Source organism: Zeugodacus cucurbitae, chromosome 6 (genome assembly GCF_028554725.1).
Source record: "Zeugodacus cucurbitae isolate PBARC_wt_2022May chromosome 6, idZeuCucr1.2, whole genome shotgun sequence".
NCBI classification, from domain to species: Eukaryota; Metazoa; Arthropoda; class Insecta; order Diptera; family Tephritidae; genus Zeugodacus; species Zeugodacus cucurbitae.
This window is the reverse complement of record NC_071671.1, coordinates 39,809,360-39,833,884: the sequence shown is the minus strand read 5'-3', so window position 1 is coordinate 39,833,884 and position 24,525 is coordinate 39,809,360. Positions and strand designations below refer to the sequence as shown.

The 24,525-nt window shown below is 38.0% G+C and overlaps 1 protein-coding gene and 1 long non-coding RNA gene across 4 annotated transcripts in view; one reads left to right on the top strand and one right to left on the bottom strand.

Moving 5' to 3' along the window:
- The window catches only part of LOC105216879 (uncharacterized), a 68,436-nt gene that overhangs the window by 4,486 nt on the left and 39,425 nt on the right, over positions 1-24,525 (bottom strand). For 2 of the 3 annotated variants that reach the window (XM_029043292.2, XM_029043293.2), the window contains 19 exons: positions 16,703-16,770; positions 15,161-15,296; positions 13,247-13,318; positions 13,009-13,153; positions 11,988-12,043; positions 11,665-11,913; positions 10,055-11,581; positions 6,277-7,464; positions 5,936-6,202; positions 5,750-5,871; positions 5,533-5,638; positions 5,329-5,474; positions 5,149-5,268; positions 3,604-3,719; positions 3,253-3,372; positions 2,211-2,278; positions 1,776-2,139; positions 1,286-1,706; positions 1,120-1,194 (listed from right to left, as the gene is read on the bottom strand). In XM_029043292.2, the coding sequence (XP_028899125.2) occupies positions 1,120-1,194; positions 1,286-1,706; positions 1,776-2,139; positions 2,211-2,278; positions 3,253-3,372; positions 3,604-3,719; positions 5,149-5,268; positions 5,329-5,474; positions 5,533-5,638; positions 5,750-5,871; positions 5,936-6,202; positions 6,277-7,464; positions 10,055-11,581; positions 11,665-11,913; positions 11,988-12,043; positions 13,009-13,153; positions 13,247-13,318; positions 15,161-15,296; positions 16,703-16,770 (5,366 nt within the window). The remainder of the gene's footprint in view (positions 1-1,119; positions 1,195-1,285; positions 1,707-1,775; positions 2,140-2,210; positions 2,279-3,252; positions 3,373-3,603; positions 3,720-5,148; positions 5,269-5,328; positions 5,475-5,532; positions 5,639-5,749; positions 5,872-5,935; positions 6,203-6,276; positions 7,465-10,054; positions 11,582-11,664; positions 11,914-11,987; positions 12,044-13,008; positions 13,154-13,246; positions 13,319-15,160; positions 15,297-16,702; positions 16,771-24,525) is intronic. The other variant, XM_029043294.2, reaches the window with a different exon arrangement.
- Positions 64-13,469, top strand: LOC128922841 (uncharacterized). The gene is made up of 3 exons (XR_008472028.1): positions 64-210; positions 273-513; positions 13,070-13,469. It is a non-coding gene; the product is annotated as an uncharacterized LOC128922841 (long non-coding RNA).

The following is a 24,525-nucleotide window of genomic DNA, read 5'->3' as shown; positions in this document are numbered from 1 at the left end:
AACAAAATTCAAATCAAATGACGATTCTAGAGTTGTAAAACAAGTGGTCTGAATTATCTGTAATTGCTGACAATCGGTGATTGATTGTTATAAAAAAAATAAAACATTTTTTTTTTACATTCGCTTGATCAAAACACAGAAGCCGAAAATGCCTGAATAAATACAGTTTTGTCTATATTTTAAAAACAAAATACTCTAGAGAGAAATGAGGTATTAGAAATACTTGAAAGAAGCAGATTTTTAAGGTAATTTCTTTTAATAATTTTGAACAGATCCCTAAATAAAAATTGGAACTCTGCAAATTTTGAATATGAGTCGAAGCAAATAACAGTCTATAAATCCTCCCTAAAGAAAACAAATTGGTATAATCCTAAGGAAAAATTTTGTACTAGAAAGTAACGTGTTGCCATTTGAAAAAAAGTGCTGCAGAATCGCATCGAATGTTTGTCGAGGCATTTGGTGAAGATGCTCTATCAGAAATAATATGCAAACGATGGTTTCAACGGTTCAGAGGTAATGATTTTGATGTTAGAAATTAAGAACGAATGCCTCACCCTGTTAATACTAATCGCTACATACAACAAATGACACGACAAGGCACCTGCACACAAAGCAAAATCGGTTCAGGATACAAACAAAGTGCTTGGCTGGGAACTGTTACTCCACCCGCGGTATTCACCAGAATTTGCCGCTTCCTAGTATAACATTTCTATTGGCATGGTATCCACGAATTCCAAGAAATGTGATCAAAATGTGTGTAAAACAATGGTCAAATGGTTTTTTTTATATCCCGTTCAAAATTAGCAAACGCATATACTCGAGACTTAAAACGGGTTTAAACCCCAGAGACTGGTATAATTATTGTTAGTTGCTGTACTTTGTTTGAAAAGAGAGCAAAACTAAAGCTGCGCATTTTACAATAATTATAAAAATATAATAATTTTAAATTACTTACAGATGTTTTTCAGAATGATAATGAAAATATTTTTTGTATATAGAGTCTCTTGCGTTCTCGGCATAAGTTTTCAAAGTGTTTAAAAATACTGCTCTCAGACTGCTCTAGACTTACTGACTCTACAAACATAAGGATATGTAGATAAGGAAACAAGTGATACTTACTTTATTCGTGATTGTCTCATGAACTGTTGTATTTTTCTGGCAGCTTGATTTTGGGTTGATTGTGAATAAGTACGTCTACAAGAGAATCAAGAATATGCGCGTTATATATTTGACTTTTACATATATATTATATGAAAGCATATTTTCCAACAAATTTTCAACTCACTTCAATGGACCGGATGGGCTTGTCTCCTTCGGCGTGCTTGGCTGTGAACTGAAGTCATGTTGTTTCTGCTGCTGCTGCTGATCGTTACGAAAATGATCGTAGAAACTCGACAAACATTGCGATGTGGGACTGCTCTGACTATCGCCAACTGACAACTCAATGCCAATTGACATGGATGACGACTGCGATTTCTTGAAGCGCTTATTACGGCAATACGACCGATATCCATGCTGGATAACGAGCGCGGCATTCGTCATCTGTCGATAGTAGGCATATTGCTTGTAGCGACGGTAGTAATTCTGTATGACAATTGCGGCAGTGCGTTCCTTGTTCTGCTCCTCCAGTTTCTGGCGGCCCTTGTATGAGCGATATGCTTTCTGTATGCATTTGGCAGCCTCGTACAATTCCCGTTGTTCGGTGTCTAATGGAAAGTAGAGAGAATTATTAGTTAATTATGTTTTGTTATGCTCATGCATTTGTAATATCACACCTGTCAACGTTAGCTTCGAGAAGTCAGCTTCGAATGGATACTGACTACTGCTGGAAGCATGTAAAAACTCAGTCAACTGTTTAGTTGAGGGTGGTGGACTAGGTGAGCTAACAGAGGGATCGGCACCCAGTATGGAGTAACTGGCCGGTGATTGCAATGGGCCCGAACTGGCGGGACTCAGACTAGAGCATGGTGTGCTGACATCGTGATAACGGTAGCTGTGATCATTGAAATCGAAGCTCTCATAGTGGGTATTCGGTAGCGAATCGAGTGGATCCATAAAACCGTTATTTAAGCTGGGCGAATCAGAGTTGAGCGGTTCAGTTAGTGGACTGCCGAGCACCATCATCTCGTCGGCCTCGTTCTGTGTAATGTAACGAAAGGATTGTAATATATTAATATGAAATATATTTATATATATGAAATATTGACTACCTTAATGCGCTCCGGCATGGCAGCGATAATATGTTCCGCTAAGGTGAGAACTTTGGCATCCGAATCCCCTGGAAAACGTAACCAATGGCATAAGTTAGTATGTTAAAGCAACATTTGTGTTAGTAGACACCAATGACGTTAAATGTGAACAAATACTACAGCTGGCAGTAAACGATTGCGAGCAAATACGCCTGTATACGATCTTCGGTCGAACTTAACTACCGCCTTAGGATCTGATACAAGGCATACGCACATGAAAGTTTAGTAATACACCGACACAAGCAATTAAAACACTTAGGAGAGTTTATTCTTACACATACGTACATACATATAGTATAAATTAATATTACCCATACGCCAACTAATTCATCAACTACAGCAACACATACAGTTCAATTTGACAATTTACACATGCAAAGTAATTAGAAATCAAATAAATGCTGCGAAAAGTATTTGAAAAAATTATAAACAATTTTATAAAAAATTACAATAAAAATAAAAAAAAACCAAAAGACCTTGGCGTGGTTACTATTTACAAAACTAAACACTTCTGCCCGCATTATGATTTTTAGTTTTAAAAAATAAAAAAAATTAATATGAACTATTACTTTGGACACTTATACATTCATGAATTACCATCCTTGAATTCACTTTATATACAAATACCAATTATTTACGCTTTACCAAATTACTTGAGGTTAATACATGAATATTTACACCAGTTTACTTGTTAATAAAACATTTGTAGCTTTTCCGGCGCATTTACTCCGATTGGCCAACAGTATATACAACAACAACAAATAACTTGAACAGCATTCAGTACATATCTTCAGTGCCAAGTACACTTTAACAATAACGGTTAAGATCTAATGCTATTTAAGCACTGTTAACTTTCTGTATGAATGCGTGTGTGTTTGTGTGTATGTGTGTACTGGAGAAATGCACTTATTACTGTGTCGTACAGAAAGTGAATTATACATATGCTTATGTAGTAGTGGTAGTAGTAGTACAAAGAGAGCATAGAGCGCACACACAAACTGACCTACAATAGCATCGTTCTCATTACTTATAGTCACATCGTTTACATCATCATTATTGATCGTCGATGTATCATCGTGATCTTTGTCGGGTAAGGGACTTGAATCGCCAGTTGATACCTCGCCTGATATACATACACATAGTATAGGGTACATACATATAATATTGAAAAAAAATATTGATTTCAAATAAAGTTTGATTTATACAATTGTAATAGAGAGAAAGTTTTCAAAAATCAAAAATTTAAAAAATATATATAGAAAGAAAAACGCAAAATAATTTTACAAAACGAAAGCTTAAATAATTTGTTTTATAGTAATATTGTATAAATAAATAAATAAACAGTTATACTTACACAATGCAAAGTCCATTTTGCGCGATGGCGAGAGTAGAGAATTCGTTGTATTTGTTGCGGCCAGCGTGTCCAGAGTTGATTCCACGGCCAATTTAAAATTGTCATGCGTTTCGAAACTGTGACAGAAAATAAATTGATTAGCAGAAGGATTAGTAGTCGAAAGAACAATTTGGAAAAAATAAGACCTTCCCATTTAGAGCTACACAATTTTTAAAAACAGAATATACCCTTTTGATACGGAATTTTAATAATATCCCCTTTTATTGTGTACTCATATGTAAATATCCCCTTTAGTTTTATACAACGTTGAAAATATTCCATTTTTGTCAATATACATACACTTGTGGAAAATTTGTCGAAATCGGACTATAACTTTTCTAAGGCCCGGTATATCGAACATAAGAACTCAGTGCCTAGGGTTACCTTTCCGTTGTGCTTCATGTGGTATACAAGGTTTTCCTATGGCGTATAAACAAAGTCAACGGAATGGATTTGCACTTGTATCAAAATTTTGAAAATGTGTGTGAGCAAGGTATCTTAAAACTCATACACAGAGGATCCTTGTCTGCATAATAATATAGAATGATGGTACAAAACGATATCGAACAGAACGATTTCCGTTCTCTCTGTTTTTTCGCATTAATATCCTTTCTTCCGCCACTATTTTGATCTTCTGCTGTTTTCCCATTAATGAATTGGTAAAATCAATTAGAGTCGTTAAAATCCTCACGAAATTAGCTAGTAAAAAACTGGCCGAATGTCAAAACCAGCCGAGTCCGAGATCCTAAACAAATAAAACACTTTGTAAAAGTAAATATCCCGTTTTAAAAAGTCTAACATGGACTAGAAAAAAATAATTTGTAAATACCCTCTTTTGTTTTGAAATGAAAAAAGTTATATTTTAATGCGTAAAAATATCCCCTTTTGAAACGGATGCTCACATTTAAAGCTTCTTTACTTGGAAACTATCTTAACATTCACGTCGATGATACTCCAATACCGACCGTGAATAGCCTTAAAATGGGTGTTACCTTCGACAGTCTGCACTCCTTTACTACGCATACTACCAAGTACAGTGCTGCGACAAGATCCTCAAATCGCTAGTCGGTAACAGTTTGATCTCCTACTTATCCTACATTTATGTCCTGCATGCAGCGAGTCCCCGCATGATAATAGATAGTCACCTCTTTACATGCCTATCGAACCCGACTCATCTAATACCTCTTTCCCTACGGTCCGAACCTGTCGAAACAGCACTTTTGCTGGGCTTACCGTTACTTGACGACGTTCGACGACAACTAGACTTATATTTTCCGTTTCAGCAGGGCTGGGTAATCGTTATGACAACAACAATACTAATAACACCTAGCTTACTTTCAACCCAACAGGGCTTGTATAACAACTACATCAAAACTAGAAATACAAAATCTCTTCAATTCCTAAATAAATGCTTCGAGGCCAGTTAGTCATTAGACGCAATTTAAATGTATTAAAATATCATCAAATATATTCAAATATAAATATAAACAGCCCATACGTGCTTACCTCTGCAAACGTGTTATATCCTTGAAGGATTTACCCGATTTCGTACGAATATCCATATTGATTCCACTATCGACCGATGAGCGTTTGGAGAAACGACTGGCGTTCGGTGGACTTTGATTGCTGCAAAGACATTTAATGTTGAAAGTTCACCAAGAGCTTTAGAGAATAAAAAAAGCATACCTTGCCACCGCTACGGGACGAAGGAAGACCCCATCATGACTACGTTGCATATCTAAAGCGTCTAATGTATTAAAAACATGTTCGTTGTCTTTGACATCATAAATTTGTTCGTTGGTGTTCTGTGATTTTGATTGTACATCAGTTAGCTGTTCAACATATGTGCGGTTATGAATAAATATCTAACCTTAGCGAACTTCTACTTACCGAATATTTATTTAGACTCAGGGATATGTTGCCAAATGTGTTCTTTTTATTTTGCTTTAGGCGCTCCTCCTCCAGACGGTAAATCTCTGACAAGAGTGCTTTATGGCTAAAAGGCGAAATTAAATTTTATTAATTATATATTATATTACTGTTACGTATTGTGGAAATCTAGAGCTAAAGAGTAAAAATAATACAGTTATAAAAATGTGATACAAACCCTTTGAAATGAGCGATGTCCTGGGGTGTTTGTTGACCATTATCTTTGATCTTCAAGGCGTTGTGATTCCACTTATATAGTATAATGGTCATTTCAACGTGATTGCGTGCACAAGCCCAAGCCTGAAAATGCATGGTATTAATATAAGCAGCAGTTAAATATAATACCCCCACCGTCCTCACTTACCATCGGTGTATAGCCGTAGACATCACGACTCAGTGCATCAATCTCAGTCTCGAGTATGATATTTGGATTCTCCGCACGCCAATTGAGCAAGGCGCAAGCCAGCTTGGAGTAGCCGAGCACGGCTGTTAAGTGCAGTAGCGTCATAGATTTGAAGCCACCACTCCAGTTGCTGCCATTTTGCAGCCAGGTGCGTTTCATAAGCTCTTGACAATAGCCAACTAATTGATCTTCGAAGTTTTTGTGCAGCAAAAGGGTTTGCTGCTCAAACTGCAAAAACAAACAAGACATTATGAAATAAAAAATATATATAAAAACATTATCCGCTTTGTGGGGATGCTCACCAGGGTCGCCGTTGCTTCCGTTTTCACCTGCATTTTTTCGTCTATCAATGCCAGTCGGTTGAGGAGTGTGAACTTGTACAGACAATCATTGGTGTACGCATCGAAGTGCGGTTCTTGGTATAGCGTAGTCTTGTACTCGAATAACACCGTATCGGAGATAATGTAATTATTGCAAGACACCTGCAGTGTAGCGAAACCGACCTCGTGCGGTGGACAGTAGCAACGCAGCACGCCCTCTTGTATCAGCTGCGTCGGCACCGGCTGTGCATCGAAGAGCAGCGTGTATGTGGTATTCGCATTCCATGGCCCGGCCACAAGCACCTTGACCCCACCCTCTGTGTACGCCCATTCCGGACTGAAGTCGCTAATATTCAGCAACTTTTTATCCGCCACCAAGCCAGAAGAACAGTGCGCTTGACTGTTGTTTAGCTGTTCTAATGAAACGTGTATATCGGCTTGTTGTTGTTGCAGTTGTTGCTGCTGTTGGTGTACGGTATTCGATAACGCTTCCTTGTCATCCAGATCCAATTCTGGGAATTCGACTAGCATATCGAACGCATCCAAATGGGCAAACACATCATCGGCGTCCTCGTCGTCTCCCTCGCAGCTAACACCGTGCACGAGTATCGCATCGTCATTTTGACCCACACAATTTCCACTCAAAAAGTCAATGGAGTTCAACATATGCGGCTCGCCAGCTCCTGTTGCCGTGGAAGTTGTCAGTTTCGGATTTGCCGCGCCGAAAGGCAAATTCGCAATGAGGGTACGTTGGATGTCTTCCTGCGAGAGATCGAGTGTCTCATTAAGGAAGCTCAATGATTCGTTCAAATCATGTGTCGAATGTGAAGCTGATTGTCGTTGGTGGTGTTGTTGCTGCTGCTGACCTACGGCTGCACTACCATTGCTGCTCAGCTCCAGTGATTCAAAGTCAATAGCATGTGAGTTTTGTTGTTGCTGTTGTTGTTCTGTTTCACAATTTTCATGGGAATTCGGATTGGTTTGTTCGTGTTGCTGTTGTTGTTTTACATTGTTTACCTTGGCATCATCGTTGGAAGCACCAATATTTACACAACCATCGGTATTGCTGTTGCTGTTGTACTCTATTACTTGATTGTTGTCGTTACAATTGTTGTGGTTGTTGTTTTTGGAAGTATTTGAATTATGTTTCATATCACTACCGGATGACATCTTCAACGCAAAAGAATTACGGTGTTAACAAGAGTTTCTGTTGTTATTTTCCACATAATATAATAAAATAAAATATTCCAAAAATAGATCTTACTTCCTAAAATATTGCAATAACACCCAACAGTCATGGTGGCCGCAATGTCATACCTCATACAAATATTTATATGTGCATTTTTGTTATTGTTTATATTTCTTGTTCAATGTTATTTTTTGAACTTCGGTAAATCTGGAATAAAAGGTTGATAAGTTGCCGTTACTATGCAACGAAAATTCGTTCATACTTTTCTCGTTCAATGTATCGTTAAGAATGTCCTTGTGAATTGGGTATTGCTGATAGTGTGGCGGCAAAATCTTTTTGTGTGAAAATTTGTTTTTAAAACTATTGTATGTGTATTAATTTAATGAATTATTAAAGAGTTGATCAGATTCATTTAACTTTAAGTGTAAAAGTGGTCCTAGTTTGTCTGCCAAGGAACAACGAATAATCGTAGAAATGCATAAAAGCGGTTCCAAAATGCGTTTAGAACAAAGAAATATCGAAAATGTATCTCAAAACTTATTAAAACCTCCACTATTTATGGTACAGTGCGACGCAACGGACGGAAAACAATGATGATCGGTGCAAAAGGATGATTCGACGGTTAGCAGTTGCGGACTTGATAAGCAGCGGTCAAATAAGGATCTAGTTAAGACAGCAAATCACAATAAACAATTTTGCCAGTTATACATAAAAAGCTGTCTCTCAAACACACCTTCATGGTACCTAAAGCAACACTAAATAAAGGCACAAAGAGGTTTGCAAATAAATACCAATTCTGTGCCGCTAAGTGGTAGAATATAGTGTTTAGTGACGAAAAAAATTAAATTTGGTCAGCCCAGATCATTGTAAGAAATATTGGAGGGATTCGCACCTGGAATGACGGTCCTGCAACAAGCGTTGTTTTGGAAGTGGTACCTTAATTACATGGGCTGCATTTTGCTGCAGTGGAAAGACATCTACACATCATGTTTAATATCCACTCAAATGAATGCTAATATTTGTGTAGATCTTTTGGACAGCGAGTTAATAAAATTTTCTGGAAATATTTATGATATATAGCTGAACATATCAGCAGGATAACGCTTCAATCCACACGAAGAACATCCTTAACGACCCGAAAATTACAATGTGCAGCATTGAGTTCGAACCTAAATCCTATTTAGGATCTCTGCTACTGTTTACCAAAACGGAAAGCAGTTTGAGACAGTGCGTCACCTTAAATTAGCCATAGAGCAAGAATTTGCCAATATTTACATAACTATACTACAGTCATTAGTTAATTCTCTGATTAAGCGGCTTAATTAGTTTTAAAATATAAGGACAATGCTACTGACTATTAACATAAACATTTCTTTCAGTTAAACTCAAATATATAGGATTTGCTGATAAAAATAGTAAAATGCACATATAAATATTTACTACAAGCCTATACTTAAATTATGTTTTAAACTTAAAGAAAATGTTAATTTGTTAATTATTTTTTTTATATCGTATATAATAGTAATAACAAACCTGCATACTCAGAAACATTTTGCAATCTTGTAATCTTTTAGTTTTTTGCAAAAAGATAATGCACATATAATTATTTGTTCATATGATATCTTAACTTGGAGATTCGCGTAAAGTTTTAACCTCAAGTTTTAAAATAATTGAAGAGAGAAAATCTTGACACCGGTTAGTATGACTACGATCTTGTTATGGAAACAAACAAAGGTCTATGTATATGTAGAACATTATCAGTATTGTGCGGTTCCTAACAGTTCAAAAGTGTCCTAATCCACCTCAGAGCTGTTGGCTACTTACACTGATTTTGACTCGGCTTTACTATATGTGTGTGACCGGGAGCGGCCTTCTCCTTATCACTTTAGTTCGCCTTCAACGAATGTCTGTTAGTTACGCAAGGATACATGGTCTAAGACTGGAAGTCGTGAGTAGTTTGAGTCCTATGCAAAAGAATGGTTTCTGGCCACTCCCAGGTGAATGGCGGTCTACACTTTCCTCACATGAGTGAAGTTCTTTCTTCACATAGCCCCCTAGTACCTATCATAATTTGATCCCCTTGCAATGTACGATGCTTAGTCCGAACACATTCCGACAATACACATGTCAATCACATTCAAAGACAGGCCAACTACTCACAAAAGTCGGATCTAGGTAATCAAGATGAGCTCAAATTGTAGCCGACGAAGGACTACAACTCCAAATAGTATCCAAAAACTATTTAAAATGTAATATATAGAACAATTTTTAAAGTAAAGTCACTGTACTTTCAGAGACCTGCCCCAGGATATACTCGAGAACAACATGTTAAAGATTATCCAAATTAGGCATAGTGGATATATTACAAATTCTAACTGGGCTCAGGCTATCTGAAGACTTGGTAAAAGTAGATATATAGGTAAAAGATGTAGACAGGACCTCAAAAACAATAATTTGTAATACCATTTCAAGACTCAACAACAACATAGAAAATTAGGAATTTAATAAGAAAATAGTATTGCCCTTAATAATGCATTTAACTAAGCACTAACAACAACTGGATTAGCTTACCTCCGTTGCATCATCATTTTCTGCAGGTGAATCGAATTTGCTCAGCTCACTAGCATTCTCGCCAATTAAATTTTCATCAACTCCTGTGGTCTCGGCTGTCAATGTATCGCCAACGCTCGGGTGTTTATGATGATGACCCACATTATCACTCATAATCGACTGAGACGAGGGTGATGACGTGGTCAACGCACCTGCGCCCACCATATTCGACGAAGAAGTTGCGTGCGATTGTGTGTGCTGCTGCTGTTGTTGTTGCTGATGTTGCTGTAAGGGATCACTATTGCTACTTAAGCCTAGCGTGTTTGGACTCACTGGTGTCGAAGGTTGGTGCTCTGGCGACATACACATCGGCTCCACTGTGGACAAGGAGGACGATGACGATGAGAATGTCGTCGAGGCAATATCCAGTGTCGTTGTATTTGCTGATTGTTGTTGTTCTTGCTGTGATTGTTGTGACTGCTGTTGTTGTTGTTGTTGTTGGTGTGTGTGCATTTGAGATTGCGTGTGGGGGTGTGAGTGCTGCATTTGCTGGAGTTGTTGTTGTGGTGATTGCGAGGAAGAATTGGAGATGGAGGACATATTTATGTCATTCGTTGTTTGTTTCTGTTGCTGCAGACGATGATTGTAAAAATCTTGCTCCTGCTGTTGTTGTTGTTGTGTGGAAGAAGTGGAAGAAGCGAGTGTATCAGTTTGTTTATGCTGTTGTTGTTGTTGTTGATGCTTATTGAAGCTGTAATTGCCATTGTTATTTATGGCATTTTGCTGTTGTTGTTGTTGTTGCTGCTGCTGCTGGTGAGGTGTCAACACTAATTGACTACAATTGCCGTTTGCGCCACCACTCCCAAAACTGCCACTGCGGTTAATCGTGCCATGGACATTTGACGGCGTGTGGTTGGGGTGGTTTCCAATTAGTTCATCCTCATGCATTCCCATCACGCGCCCCATAGTCGCACCAGCTCTCTCTTGCTGCTGCTCGATGATTGCCGAAGCGGCAACAGCAGCCGAGGTAGCTGTTATTGTTGTTTTTGCAATACGTAAGCGATGATTTACATGTGAATTATTATTATTGCCGCCATTGTTGACATTATTACTGCTGTTGGTGGTGTTGCTGTTGTTGTTGTGGCTGTGGTTGGTGCCGTTATTATTACCTACAAATCGTTGCAAATTTAATTGATTGTTATGATTGCTGTTGGAAATTGTTGATGAGTTTTGATTGAAATTTGATTGCTGCTGCTGCTGTAGTTGTTGTTGTTGTTGTTGCTGCTGATGATGATGCAGTTGCTGTTGCTGTTGCTGCTGCTGTAACATCATATTGTTTCGCGCAGTCAGCTGTCGATAGTGTTGTTGTTGTTGTTGATAGGAAGCCTGCTGTTGTTGTTGTTCGTTGTGTTGTGGTGGAATGATTTGGAATTTAATCGCCGACTCCTGCGGTAAAGTCTGTTGTTGCATATGATGAGTGCCCGAATACTGATGGTGTTGCTGTTCGCCACCATCGCGCAGTCGTCGCTCCGACCAACGCGAGTAAAGCTGTCGTGATTAAGGCATAAATGGAACAAAAGCAACAAAATCATTATAAAAAATCAAAATAAATTTGGATTCCGCTGACCCACCTTCTGACCAACTACGACATTAGGCGTACCGCTCGTCCCCGACCCATAACCATCGCCAATGCTAAGGCGCTTCTCGCTAACGGATTTCAATAGTGTAGGTCGCCGCATTACCGGATGCGAACAGGTTTTGCCGTCGGCACATGACGCATCCCCACAACCACAGTCCAGCTGCTTGACCAACGCCGCTTGTCGTGACAGACGTTGCTTCTCCATCAATTGGCACACCAATGATTCTACGGTCTCGGCGGTCTTTACGATAAATTTATTTATTTATTTATCATTTCTTAACAAAAAATTGCAATGAACTGGAGGCTAATACTCACCGATATTTCTATATCGTTGCCGGAATCAGAATCATCATCCGAAGTAACTGTGGATACTATAGTAAATAGAATATACAAGTTGAAAATATATATTGGAGATGTGATTGCACCATATTTTCAAATAATATTTATTATTAAGGTTCCCGAGACTAACTCGATACGTGCAGATATTTAATCGACAAATATGCTGTGAATATAGCTGAGTCTCTGTGGAAACTAAGACTGACAAGGCGACTATTAAAATTTTAAAGGAATGACACAAGAACCCTAGGAGGAGTCCTAACAGGTCACTGTCTGATTGGGACACACGCCAGCACACTGGGAATACCTTACTATGACTACTGCAGAAGCTGCCAAGAAGTAGGAGACGAAGATACTATAATAGAAATTGTACTATAAATAAAAAAAGAGGAAAGGAGTCGCAACTATCGGACGCAGCTTCTTCGATGATATCTCGGAAGTTGCAGGTTAAAAATGTTTGAATTAATTAATCAACACATAATAGTGTGAAGGCATTTCAGTCCCGATGGTGTCACATTAGTCTCTCAAAGGCCTAGATGCGTCTAAAGGCAACCTGACCTAACCTAACAGTAAAAGATTGAAGTTATGCCGTTTGGCTCATTCCTCAATCTGAACAGAGTTCAATCTTGTGGAATAGAGAATAATCGATTTTAAAATTATCATCGTTCCAATCGTTCATTAGTAAGGAAAGGTGTAATTAACCCAACCCGAAGATTTGTATCCTAGTGTTCCAACGAAGGGAGAAATTTATTCAAATCAACTACATTAAATTGCAATTTTCGTCATGATTTTCAAATTATTTCTGTTTAACTTAAATAAATCTTTCACAAGCATTTCTTCTCAGAAATGAAACTCGCGGTGTTATCTGTGTTTAATAGTGTACTGGAACCAAAGCAAATAATAAATAAATAAATAACCCACTAAATTTGAGTTATGTATAATAGAATATAGAGCAGCATTTCAAGCTTGAATTGCTCAAATAAATACTTTCTATACTTACACATAGGTTTAAGTTGACTAACCAGCTCATCCTTCGTCCACTCTTTTTTATCGCCCCACAGTGTTATACTCGGAGCAATGACAGCCATTTTATTATCATCGGGATATGGAACGTTCAGATAATGTACCAAAACTATATCGGGATTCTGAGAAATTAAAGAGTTTAATTCAAAATCACAAGAGTTATTGAAATGGAGAGAAAGAAAATAATAATGAAATAGTAATGAAGATCGGCTCACCTGTAACAACCAGTAGCACCTGCGATGAAAAGTCGGAAGGATAGCGGAATGAACATAGCAGCCATAAATACACTGTAAAAGACCAAACAAATATTTTTAGTATTTCCCTTTGTAATATCTAAAAACATTTATCTTATATTGTTATCTCGAGAATACGAAGAATCAATAAAGTCAACTTGAAAACTGAGAAAAACAAATGCATAAAAATGCACTAAAATCTCGCAGCAAAATTGGTGAAAACAAATTTATTTAATTAGAATATGAAAAACTAGCAAGGGAGCTGCGCTAGAGAGTGCGAGTGAAATTGAATTGAATTTGGAAAATTCACGCTGTGAGCAAGTAAAAAAAATTATTATAAATGTGGGTATCGTAGGCAAATTTCGAACAAATAAAAAATACGCGCGGTGCCGCCTTATGCCAACGTTCAACCCTTCTATCGAATGTGAAATATTTTTCGTTTTGTGCCACACCAGGCGCGAGCTCCCTTACTCTTTGCGTTCATTGGCATGTCCAGAAGATAAATAGGATTTTTTTCACTGAATGCCGCCCGCTGATGACTGACGGCTGATGCCGCCAACGGAGACGGCGTAAAATACGCGAACTCCGCGCCATTATTCCCCCCTCAACCTTTGTAACCATTGAGAGCAGCAAAACAATTGCTTATCGCTTCCCAATGCTAGCTAAAGTCACGGCGTTTGTCTGTGCGACTCTGGGCTTGGGGCAGAGCCAATGTCTTGGCGCTTCCGTCTTCAAACAAATCATAAATCTTGATACTGCCACGAGTACGAGTGTTAGCAGGAGTGCAGTGTGGAGCAGAGAGACGCTTGGCAGCGCAGTGAGCAATGTCAAATGGAACTAAGAGCAAAAAAAAACAGTGGCAGAAAAAATCACCAGCGAAAATCACAAACAAAGGCATTTAAGAATTGAAACAACAAAACTCACGCCAGCCAAAAATGCAATAAGACAATAAAACAAAGACAACAACTCGAAGAAATTGGCGTGAAATTATAAGAAATTTCTTTTATTCTTCCGCAGCTCGAGATCCGCCAACAAGACGTAAACAGCCGCTGCCCAGCCAGTGCCGGGGTCGTGAGCTCGCTGATGGGTGGACAAGTTTATACACTTCAGACTTGTAAATACACTTAACCCTTAACTTATTGCATTAGCAGCTTATCCCGTGTTGGAAGGTCCCTGCCAAAATCGCTTCACAACAACGCCGAAAAAATGTGGCAAAAGTAAACATAAATATCCACGAGCAGTTTGTGCAGAAAGGGTGTCTGTAATGCAAAAAATGCCAAACAGTCACTTCATGCATGTTTCCGGCGGGAAATCATAACTCATGGATACACCGGCTAACGGGCTAACCAGCCAACCACCAACCCTCGGGGCGAGGACACAACGTATGCTGCATATGTGCCGCCGCCACCAGCACAAGCAGGCAATTGAGAAAAAAACCCAAAATGAAAGGAAAAAGAAGCAAATTATAAAAGAACAGTTAGTTTTTCTTAAATACTCTTCGTGCAGTTGCCTTTGTTTTCATTATCTTGTAAATTAATTTCAGGGCAGCGTCTGACTAACGACGACGACGCCATACTTAAGTGGCCAACAAATGGCCAACACCGCCAACAAACCGACGCGAAGAATATGTGTAAAAAATTGGGGAAAAAGGAAAAAAGCCAGTAGAGGTTATCAAAAAAGCTGTCAAGCAGGAAGGAAACCAAAGAAGCAAGCGCATGGAGTTGGCTCTAATTGCCTAATTGCACAGCAAGTGTTGTCCGGCTCGGCGAACAAAAAACGCTAATGCAAACACCAACAACAAAGCTTATGCGGAAATTACCGCCAACAAAGTGTGAACCTTTTATGGCTACTTAAAGCTTTGTGTATTCATACAAACAACAATAACAACTCAGTTACCTCTGTTCCTTGCACTTTCAGCTTCATGTGATCCTCGCGCGTCGTCTTGCCGTCCTTGCGCTTCTTCCAGCAGTAGCCATCACGACGATAGCGCACCTTCTTGCGGGAGTACAACAGCAACGAACCGCTCTTCGGTCTGTAAATAGAGGAAGAGGGTTAATGAAGCATACGTGATAAATAATCACGTATAAAATCAGCAATAAGATACCCTACATGGAGTTTCCAAAATCGGGTGCATAAAAACTATTAACGTTTATAGGGATTGTAAGATAGCTTTTAGATACCATAGTAGCCAAACTATCCAAGTAGATAGGTAGGTAGGAGTACAGCCCTTTTTATTTCGAGCTGAATTAGAATTAACCTTTTTGATGCTTTCTGTGTCGGATGTGCGACATGAGATGGTCATCTACAGAGAAAGTGGAAAATTGTTTCCTTTCTTGTTCACAACCGTGCCAAATGCTATTGTAGGGCATACCCATTTTCATCGCAAGTGCTCCAAATGGTCAATGCCCTGTTATAGTAACTGTAAGTCTGAAAATACTTTTTCTGGACCTATTTAATAAATCCCTAGTTCTTGTCTTGTCATATTTTGGCCATATCTGTTTAGTTATTTTGCATTCGGTTGTGAGTTTCCATTTGATCTCAGCTAATTGTCCAAATTTTGTATAGAGCTCTCTCAAAATCGATCCTAGCGGGCATGGAATTAAATCTACCTCGTATTTATCTAGAAATGCTCCTGCCTTTGACAACTAGAATGCTTTTTCGTTACCAAAAACGTTCCTGTGGCCGGGAAACCCAGATCAAGTCTATGTGGAGTTTGTCCCAGTGAGCTCAATGCCTTCTTGCAGTTATGGACTATGCCGGAATTGGTCATGGGCGACGACAAGATGAGGAGTGTTGCCTGGCTATCTGTGTATATTGTACTTTATGTATTCTCTAGTAGTTATTCAATAGAGCTTCCTAGGCTTTCTCTATCCCCAGTACCATGCTATCAATAAAAAACGCGTATACCTTGCCAGATAAGTGGTTCTCATAAAACCGTACAACATTACAAAGAGAAAAAACTTCTTCAAATATCTGAGAAAAGTTTTAGTATCAATTAGGATTGTCTGACTATGTAACATACATATTTTATATTAATATTTAAATTAATCAAATAAGTTCTGTAGGCACTAATCATATAGTGAAGAGGAAGAACGATATAAGGTCATCACTATCAATGGCCGTGGTAACTCTCAACTTTACTACTTACCATAAGTGAATAACTGAGAATGTTGGTATAAATTGCACAGTAACATAGTAAGCTTCAGGTTTTCTAAGTCCCTCAATAAATATTTTGTTTTTACTTAAATGGTCTTAGGCGACCAACTAGTCAAAGCACTTGGAACTCGTATCAACAATATACCATGTACATATTGGTAAAAGCCTTGGCGGCTATTACGAAATGATATTCTCCCATAAATATTTACATATATTACGAGACACCTTACAACCACTCAACTTACGAGATAAATTCAACGCAATAATTTTGGCTTGGCTCACCTGGTTTTGACTTCCTTGGATTGCCACTCATTGTGCTTATCAAAACTGATAAGAATTGCTGCGATTTCCTGGAAATGTGCAAAAAATGCTTTTAATGTTTGCTGTAATGCCAAAAACAACAACAACATAAATAAACTTAAGTAAATATGAGCAGACAAGAATTAAGAAAATATTAGCTTTGCGATGGAATTATACTGCGAACATCATTGTTGTGACGTTATAACGAAAAGCAGATAACGAGATCTACAACTTACTACAGTTGGCCACTTAAGTGCGTATACGCACGGGTGCGTGTGCTCGATGTGTGTATGCGTAAACATGTCGAGCACGTGTTCAAATAAATTGGAAGTCTTGGAAGTTTCAAGGTAGTCTACTTTTTAGTAAAAATATGATAAATTATAATTTTAATGTTATACATACACGATGAAAGTTTATAGTGGTCGTTAAGAAGCAACGAAGAGATAAATGCTGCTCTCGTAAATAAAAATCTTAAAATACTTTTCTCGCATTTCTAAGTAACCATTCCTAAGCAACCAATTTGCACAAAAAAAAGATTTGTTTAAGTGTTCGAACCTAATCGAGGTGAGATGATGTTTCATCGAGATAATCGACTCTATTTTTCCATACTTCCATACTTGGAATTAAAGGAAATTACTAATCTTGGTATTATCCATAAAACTCTAGTCCTCAGTAAGGTTTATCTTTACCAGTAGTAGCGATTTTAATCGAACACAATGGGCATAAGTATGATTGAAAATTCAACGAACGACATATTCAAAATTCTCTTGAAGATGGCGAGGTGGCGACAACTTTTGATTATGTTTAAAAACATCTTGGATATAGTGCGTTCTGCTGAAATCGAAATTAGGCGCCTCGATAGCGATCTAGTTGGTGTTGATCAGTGCGCAAATATAAACTTAACAAAACTGGACATTACTCAAATTATTTAGGATCTTTGCTCGTTCTAATAATCTTTTTTCGGAAAATTATGAAATGTTTATTTTTCCCAAGTATTTTGAAAGCGACTAAGGCAATAAAATAAAATATATAAATAAATATAAGTCTCAAAAATATACATTCATACGTGCTCTTCTAAGCATAAGTAGCTTCATATTAAATAAATATTTAAATATTTACCGCTCAACGCTTACAATTACCTCTACAAGGAAAAATATCACACAGATTAAATCAAACAAAAGTAAAGCTCTAAAATTTTATAGCGCACCCGTGGCGAATGCGAGTGGTTTTATAAATCAAACTTAAGTTAATTAAGCGTCGCATAAGTGTGGATCACACACACACACACATATGTGCAAAACTTAAGAGAAGGTAGTGAAGAACAGCAGAAGAAGAAAGGGCACTCAACTATTCCCAAGCAGAACGCGCACAACAAATCAAAGTTAAGAGTTAACCAAAGGGTTAGCATTCAAGTATTCATGGCAATTTGTTGTGGCAAAGCGAACACCAAGGAATTTTTGGCTTGCGACAGCCACGCTGGACAGCCGCTCCTGTGGTGGAGCACAGCCGAACTGCTGAAACGCATGAATATTTAATGTGAATGAAGAAGAGAAGAGCGTAAAAGGAGTAAATGCCACGCATGCAGCATATGTTCTATCCTTTATGAATCTCTGTGAGTGAGTGTGTGTGTGTTTTGCATATGAAATACATCATAAATATCTCCGAACTAGTAGCAAAACGCAGGAATGGATGCTAAACAACGATTTATAAACCAAGTATTTGCTGAAAGTACGGAATCGAAGGACATTTGTACATAAATAAATAATATACATATTGGCATGTATGTAAGCGTGTATTCAGAGAGGAAATAAGTGCGCGCACAAGGACAACGCTGATCGAATTAGACGTGGCACGCGGTTTTGCCGCAATCAAAGCATCTGCGAACACATTTACACATACATAAGTACATATAGGAACAAGTCGAGCACATAACAACAAGCTGCAGCTGGATCCTTGTATACTTGCGGTCCTTACAAAAAGCACGAAAGTGATTTTGAAAATCCGCCTTTCACTTTTCTATTCAAATATGCTTTTGGGATTTTTCATGACACTCAAAAATAAGACACTTGACGAACACTTAACTTCACACTATTTGTTGAGTGAATCTGTATTTACATAGAACGGGCATTTACTGTATATAACGTTCCATAGAAAAAAAGGCTTTTGGCTTACGCTCTGCATTGATGAAAGCTCGCTTTGCGTTTTAGATCGAGATGATTTCAGCAAATATATATTAAAAGACGACAAAGACAAATAAATAACAATTTAAGCTTATTAGTTTAATGAAAAAATCTCTCAAATGTCGAATTTCGATTCTACCGATAAATTCGTTCAGCCTCCTTCAACACATAATCGGCCATAAAAAACCTCATTTATTTAATGAAACTACTTAATTTCTAATTATTTTAAATTTTGAACCAACGAATTATTATTTTTATTTGTTTTGTCAAACTGTCAGAACAAAGAAATCAGTTGTTTCGCATTGAAATTAAAAATCAAATTAAATTGAACGAATTGTCATTTCGGATCCGAATTGAAATCGCACGATTTCCACAACATGCCTGATAATTCTTCAAATCAAGCTAGGTCGGAAATCGTTTGGTGGTCAACTTTATACATATGTATGTAGGTATTTAGCAATTTAACTTTACACAGTAGGCGAAGCTGAATGAACACATTTAATGCTATATAAATCATAGCTATATATACTATATATCATGAGGTGATTGTGGTCCCTAGTATGAGGACATCTCTGATCAGAAATTGATGGTAGTAGGAATCCTTCGGTCATTAAAAAGAGATTAACACTTTTAGGGCACGTAATTTGTTATAGGAATCGAGCATATAGAAGGGTCTAAAATATTCTGAAACTATTTTGTACCATGAGAAAATATTTATTTATTTATCTGTCGTTACAACCACTTTTGAAATAACTCTGATTAGGAATTCGGGACTGGATAGCAAGTAATTATATGAAATTAATTTTTTTTTAATTTCTAGTGAAATAATATTTTTCAACTTGTTTGCTAAAAATGCTCAATGAACCCATTTAGAACAGCATAGATAAATTTGCGAGAATATCCAGATACAGTTGATCTCCTTTTTACACGATTTTTTTTTTTGCACGGTGTTTTTGAACACTTCCCAGTTACCATTTGTACACGGTTTTACTTTTTTTACACGGATTTTTTATTTTAATTGTATACTTTTTTGCAATAAAATCAAAATCCCATACGTCAATACGTCACAAATCCAATTCTGTTAATATAATTTAATAAATTTTGAATTAGATTTAAACTAAAAAATACAAATTATAGATTCGAAAGCCAGTGAAAAGGTTGCAACAATTTCAATACGTTAACAAATAAATGAAGCTATATGAAGAAGTAAGAAAAAAGAAGACACAGCGATTATTGACGAAACTTTGAAATGTATTATTTTTTTACCATTCCCAGAATAGTTGTTGTTTGTTCCTTCTAACAGTAATATGCACATACATATAATTTCAGAAAAGTCTATAACAACAACAACATTGTAAATTCTCTGTACGAATAGATAGATTTTCATGTAAAGTAAGATCTTTTTTACACGTTTTCTATTTTTTGCACGATTTTTTTCTTAAATTGGTCCCAATAGCGAGTTTTATATAAAAATTTGATTTGTCCCAGTTAACCGTGCAAAAAGGAGATCAACTGTACACTTAAATTATTCACGATAAATCAAGAATGACAAACAAATTGATAAGTTTAGCGTAAACACACAACAACACTCAATAGCTCGGTTGGTTTCGAATTCACAACGCAATCCACTTTTTAGGTACCAGTGGATGAGTAGAATAAAACGCCTAAAGCACTCAGCTCAGGCCCTCACGCTCCACTCGGAAAGAGTGTACTTTCGCTGATGGTGACACTTTTTTCCCCAGGGCATTTGCGAAGTTTTCCGAGGTCACACACACACTCGTACACTCAAGCGAGCAAGCAAGCTAGCTGATTGAGAAATAGGAATATTTATTTATTATACAAATCACATTCGATCGTCGTTTGCATTTTTATTTCGAGTGAAAGGTCGCGGCAGCCAACATCTGGTAGCGCCATCGCGTTTTGGCATCCTTCAACATCCTTTGACCTCCATGAAATATGAAGAGTAATAGACGGAATAGGATGTGCTACGTGCTGACATAAGCAAGAGTTATTATTTATGTGCATATATGCATTGCATGTGTGTGTGTTGGTGGTCTCACATGTGTACTTGGCAGTAATCCAAAAGGAAGTAAGAGGGTTAGCCTTAAGTACAGACAATTCGGTTGATTTATCGCTTGCTATATTGTTAAGAATGCACTAATCGATTGAAACATTGCAACGAACAGCAATTGAATAACAATTTGCAATGTAAACTCACACAACAGATATTCGATTTTTTACTCAGAGAATAGTGCCTCTATGTTTGTTTTTGGCAACTCAATTGAGGTGTTCTGGAAGTGTTCTTTCCCGAACATTTATTCATCTTTTTTATATTTTTATTATTATTATATTTTTATTAAACATAAGATACGGTACATAAAAAACGCCAAAAACAAAAACAAGTTTTGATGAAAGAACTGTTTTTTATTTATCCAAAAATATATCTGTGGGCTTTAGTCTTTCACACAGTACGCTCTACAGAACCTTATAGGCGATGTTTACGATCCCACGATAATTGGCACAGATTGTAGGGTCTCCTTTTTTATGGATTGGGTATAGCACATTGAGATTCTAATCGTCAGGCATGTTTTCCTCCGACCGTATTCTGACAATTCTTCGCCGCCGTACGTTATAGGGTAGTCAATTTCATTTGCTTGCAAAAATCCATTCAGTCGACCCCAATTAAAACTTTAGCACTTGAACGCATTCTCTAAAAAATAACTCCAACAGCTCCAAATAACAAGACAATTAATTATTCTTTCTTAGCAAAAAAACGAAACTCAAATTATTTAAAGTCAATGGACTCCGCAAAGCAAATGTATACATAGACGAACTCTCTCTTGGGAGGACGCGGTCAATTATTTACTATACCATTAGACAAAACACTTCTTCTCAATGGACAAAGAGATTATTTTTTCACAAGCAATCCAACCAAAACCTTTGTTGGGCGGAAGCGAACCCTCACCTTCGCGAGATAAGTGTGAAGACAATTTTTTACCTAGTAGTACGACTTCAGTTTGTCAGCCTTTGGATCAAGGAATTGTTAATAATTTAAAAGTTCATTAACGATATTTTCAGGTTAAAAATATCATGGTAAGAATAGAGACTTGCTGTTTTAGACGTCATATATTTTACAAAATAAGCTTGGGCGAAGATTCAACCGGGAACCCTAAAAAATTGCTTTGAAAAAGCCCGGTTATAAAGAAATCGCTATCTAACATCTGAATTCGAACCCGAAAATGATTTGTCGTTAACTTTGGCTTTAATTTGTTCATTATAAAAAACCTTTCGATGACTTTTTCGCAATAGATAGAAATACATGCACCGAAAACGTAAACTCGAGTTAGATGTTGTAATAGAAGAAAATTTAGAAACTATTGATTATAATTGTACAGATTCTGAAGATATAACCGAAGTAAGTAATTACATTTTATCAAACCAAACTACAATGAAGACCTTATAGCATTCGACCTCTTGATTCAAAAATTGGAAATACATTTGCAAAAATGTTTTCTTTCAAAAACGCAAAACCAAAAAAATGCCAATAGATATATGGCATGTGTTTATTTAAAAGCGTATTACATATATAATTATAATTTGTTTATTTCTGAAACTAGATACCCACTCTCTTAAGGGGACACCTCTCTTGGGCGGACAAAAATCGCACGAAGGCAAATAATAAAGAGATCGAACATCAAATCCGTATTACGTGAAATGCAGCTCTACCAAAATTTCCAAAGTTCCAAAGAATCAGTGAACAATAATAATATAATATAATTTGCGTTATTGGATCACGTGATCAAATTCATGCAAAATTTTTAGGATGCATGGTACGAGGTACGAGGAAAGACCTAATTTGTTTCTGGCATATAACCTAAATGGAGGATGGAGTCATATGTAGAAGTTCACGTAAGTGAGGAAAGTTTCTGACTGTCATTCACTTGGGAGTGGCCAGGAACGATTCTTTTACATGTGGCTCAAGCAGCTCACGACTTCCGGTCTTAGACCAAGTATCCTCTGGGTAGCCAACAGACATCCGTTTGGAGGCGAGCTAAAGTGAGAAGGCGAAACCCGCTTATGCGGTTGTGCGTAGGGTTTGGGACCCACCACATAAAAACACCCCCCAATGAAAAGGAAGCAACAGCCACGGATGAGAGACCCCAATTTTGATGACGACCACTGTAAACGTTTAAAGGACTACGAATTAAGGGAATGCACCTGGAATGTCCGGACCCTTAATTGGGAAGGTGCCCAGCGGTTGATGTCCTCCTAAGAGTAAAGGCTGACATCACCGCAATCCAAGAAATGCGAATGGAAAGAAGGTGGGTCCTTGTGACATCTTCTACAGCGGCCGTATAAAGGAGCGTAAATTCGGTGTGGGATTCGTGGTGGGAGAGAGACTCCGTCGTCGAGTCCTGGCATTCACTCCGGTGGATGAACGTCTAGCCACAATTCGCATCAAAGCGAGGTTCTTCAACATATCGCTGATTTGCGCCCACGCCCCGACGGAAGAGAAGGACGAAGTGATCAAAGATACCTTCTATGAGCGCCTAGAACGTACCTAAGGCGGCATCAGTGTGGCTTTAGACCTGGAAAATCAACAACTGACCAGATATTCACCATGCGCCAAATTTTGGAGAAGACCCGTAAAAATAGGATCGACACACACCATCTCTTTGTCGACTTTAAAGCTGCTTTCGACAGCACGAAAAAGAGCTGCCTTTATGCCGCGATGTATCCCCGCAAAACTAATACAGCTGTGTAAGTTGACCTCTCCGAGCCGTTCGATACCAGACGAGGTTTCAGACAAGGTGACTCACTCTCGTGTGATTTATTTAACCTGATGCTGAAAAAAATACGAGCTGCAGAGCTAATTAGAGAAGGTACAATCTTCTACAAGAGTGTACAGCTACAGGCGTATGATATCGAAATCATTGGAAACAACACCCGCGCCGTTAGTTCTGCCTTTTCCAGACTGGATAAGGAAGCGAAGCGTATGTGTCTGGTGGTGAACGAGGACAAGACGAAATATCTCCTGTCGTCAAACAAACAGTCAGCGCATGCGCGTCTTGGCTCCCACGTCACTGTTGACAGTCATAATTTTGAAGTTGTAGAAAATTTCGTCTACCTGGGAACCAGCATTAACAGCAATAACAATGTCAGCCTGGAAATCCAACGCAGAATCACTCTTGCCAACAGGTGTTACTATGGACTAAGTAGGCAATTGAAAAGTAAAGTCCTCTCTCGACGAACAAAAACCAAACTCTACAAGTCTCTCATCATTCCCGTCCTACTTTACGGTGCAAAAGCGTGGACGATGTCAACATCCGATGAGACGGCATTAGGAGTTTTCGAGAGTTAGGTTTTGCGGAAGATTTATGGTCCCTTAAACATTGGCAACGGCGAATACCGCAGACGATGGAACGATGAGCTGTATGTGTTATTCGACGACATAGACATAGTCCAGCGAATAAAAAAACAGCGGCTACGCTGGCTAGGTCATGTTGTTCGAATGGATGAAAGTGCTCCAGCTCTGAAAGTATTCGATGCAGTACCGGCTGGTGGACGCCGAGGAAGAGGGAGACCTCCACTCCGATGGAAGGACCAGGTGGAGAGGGACCTGGC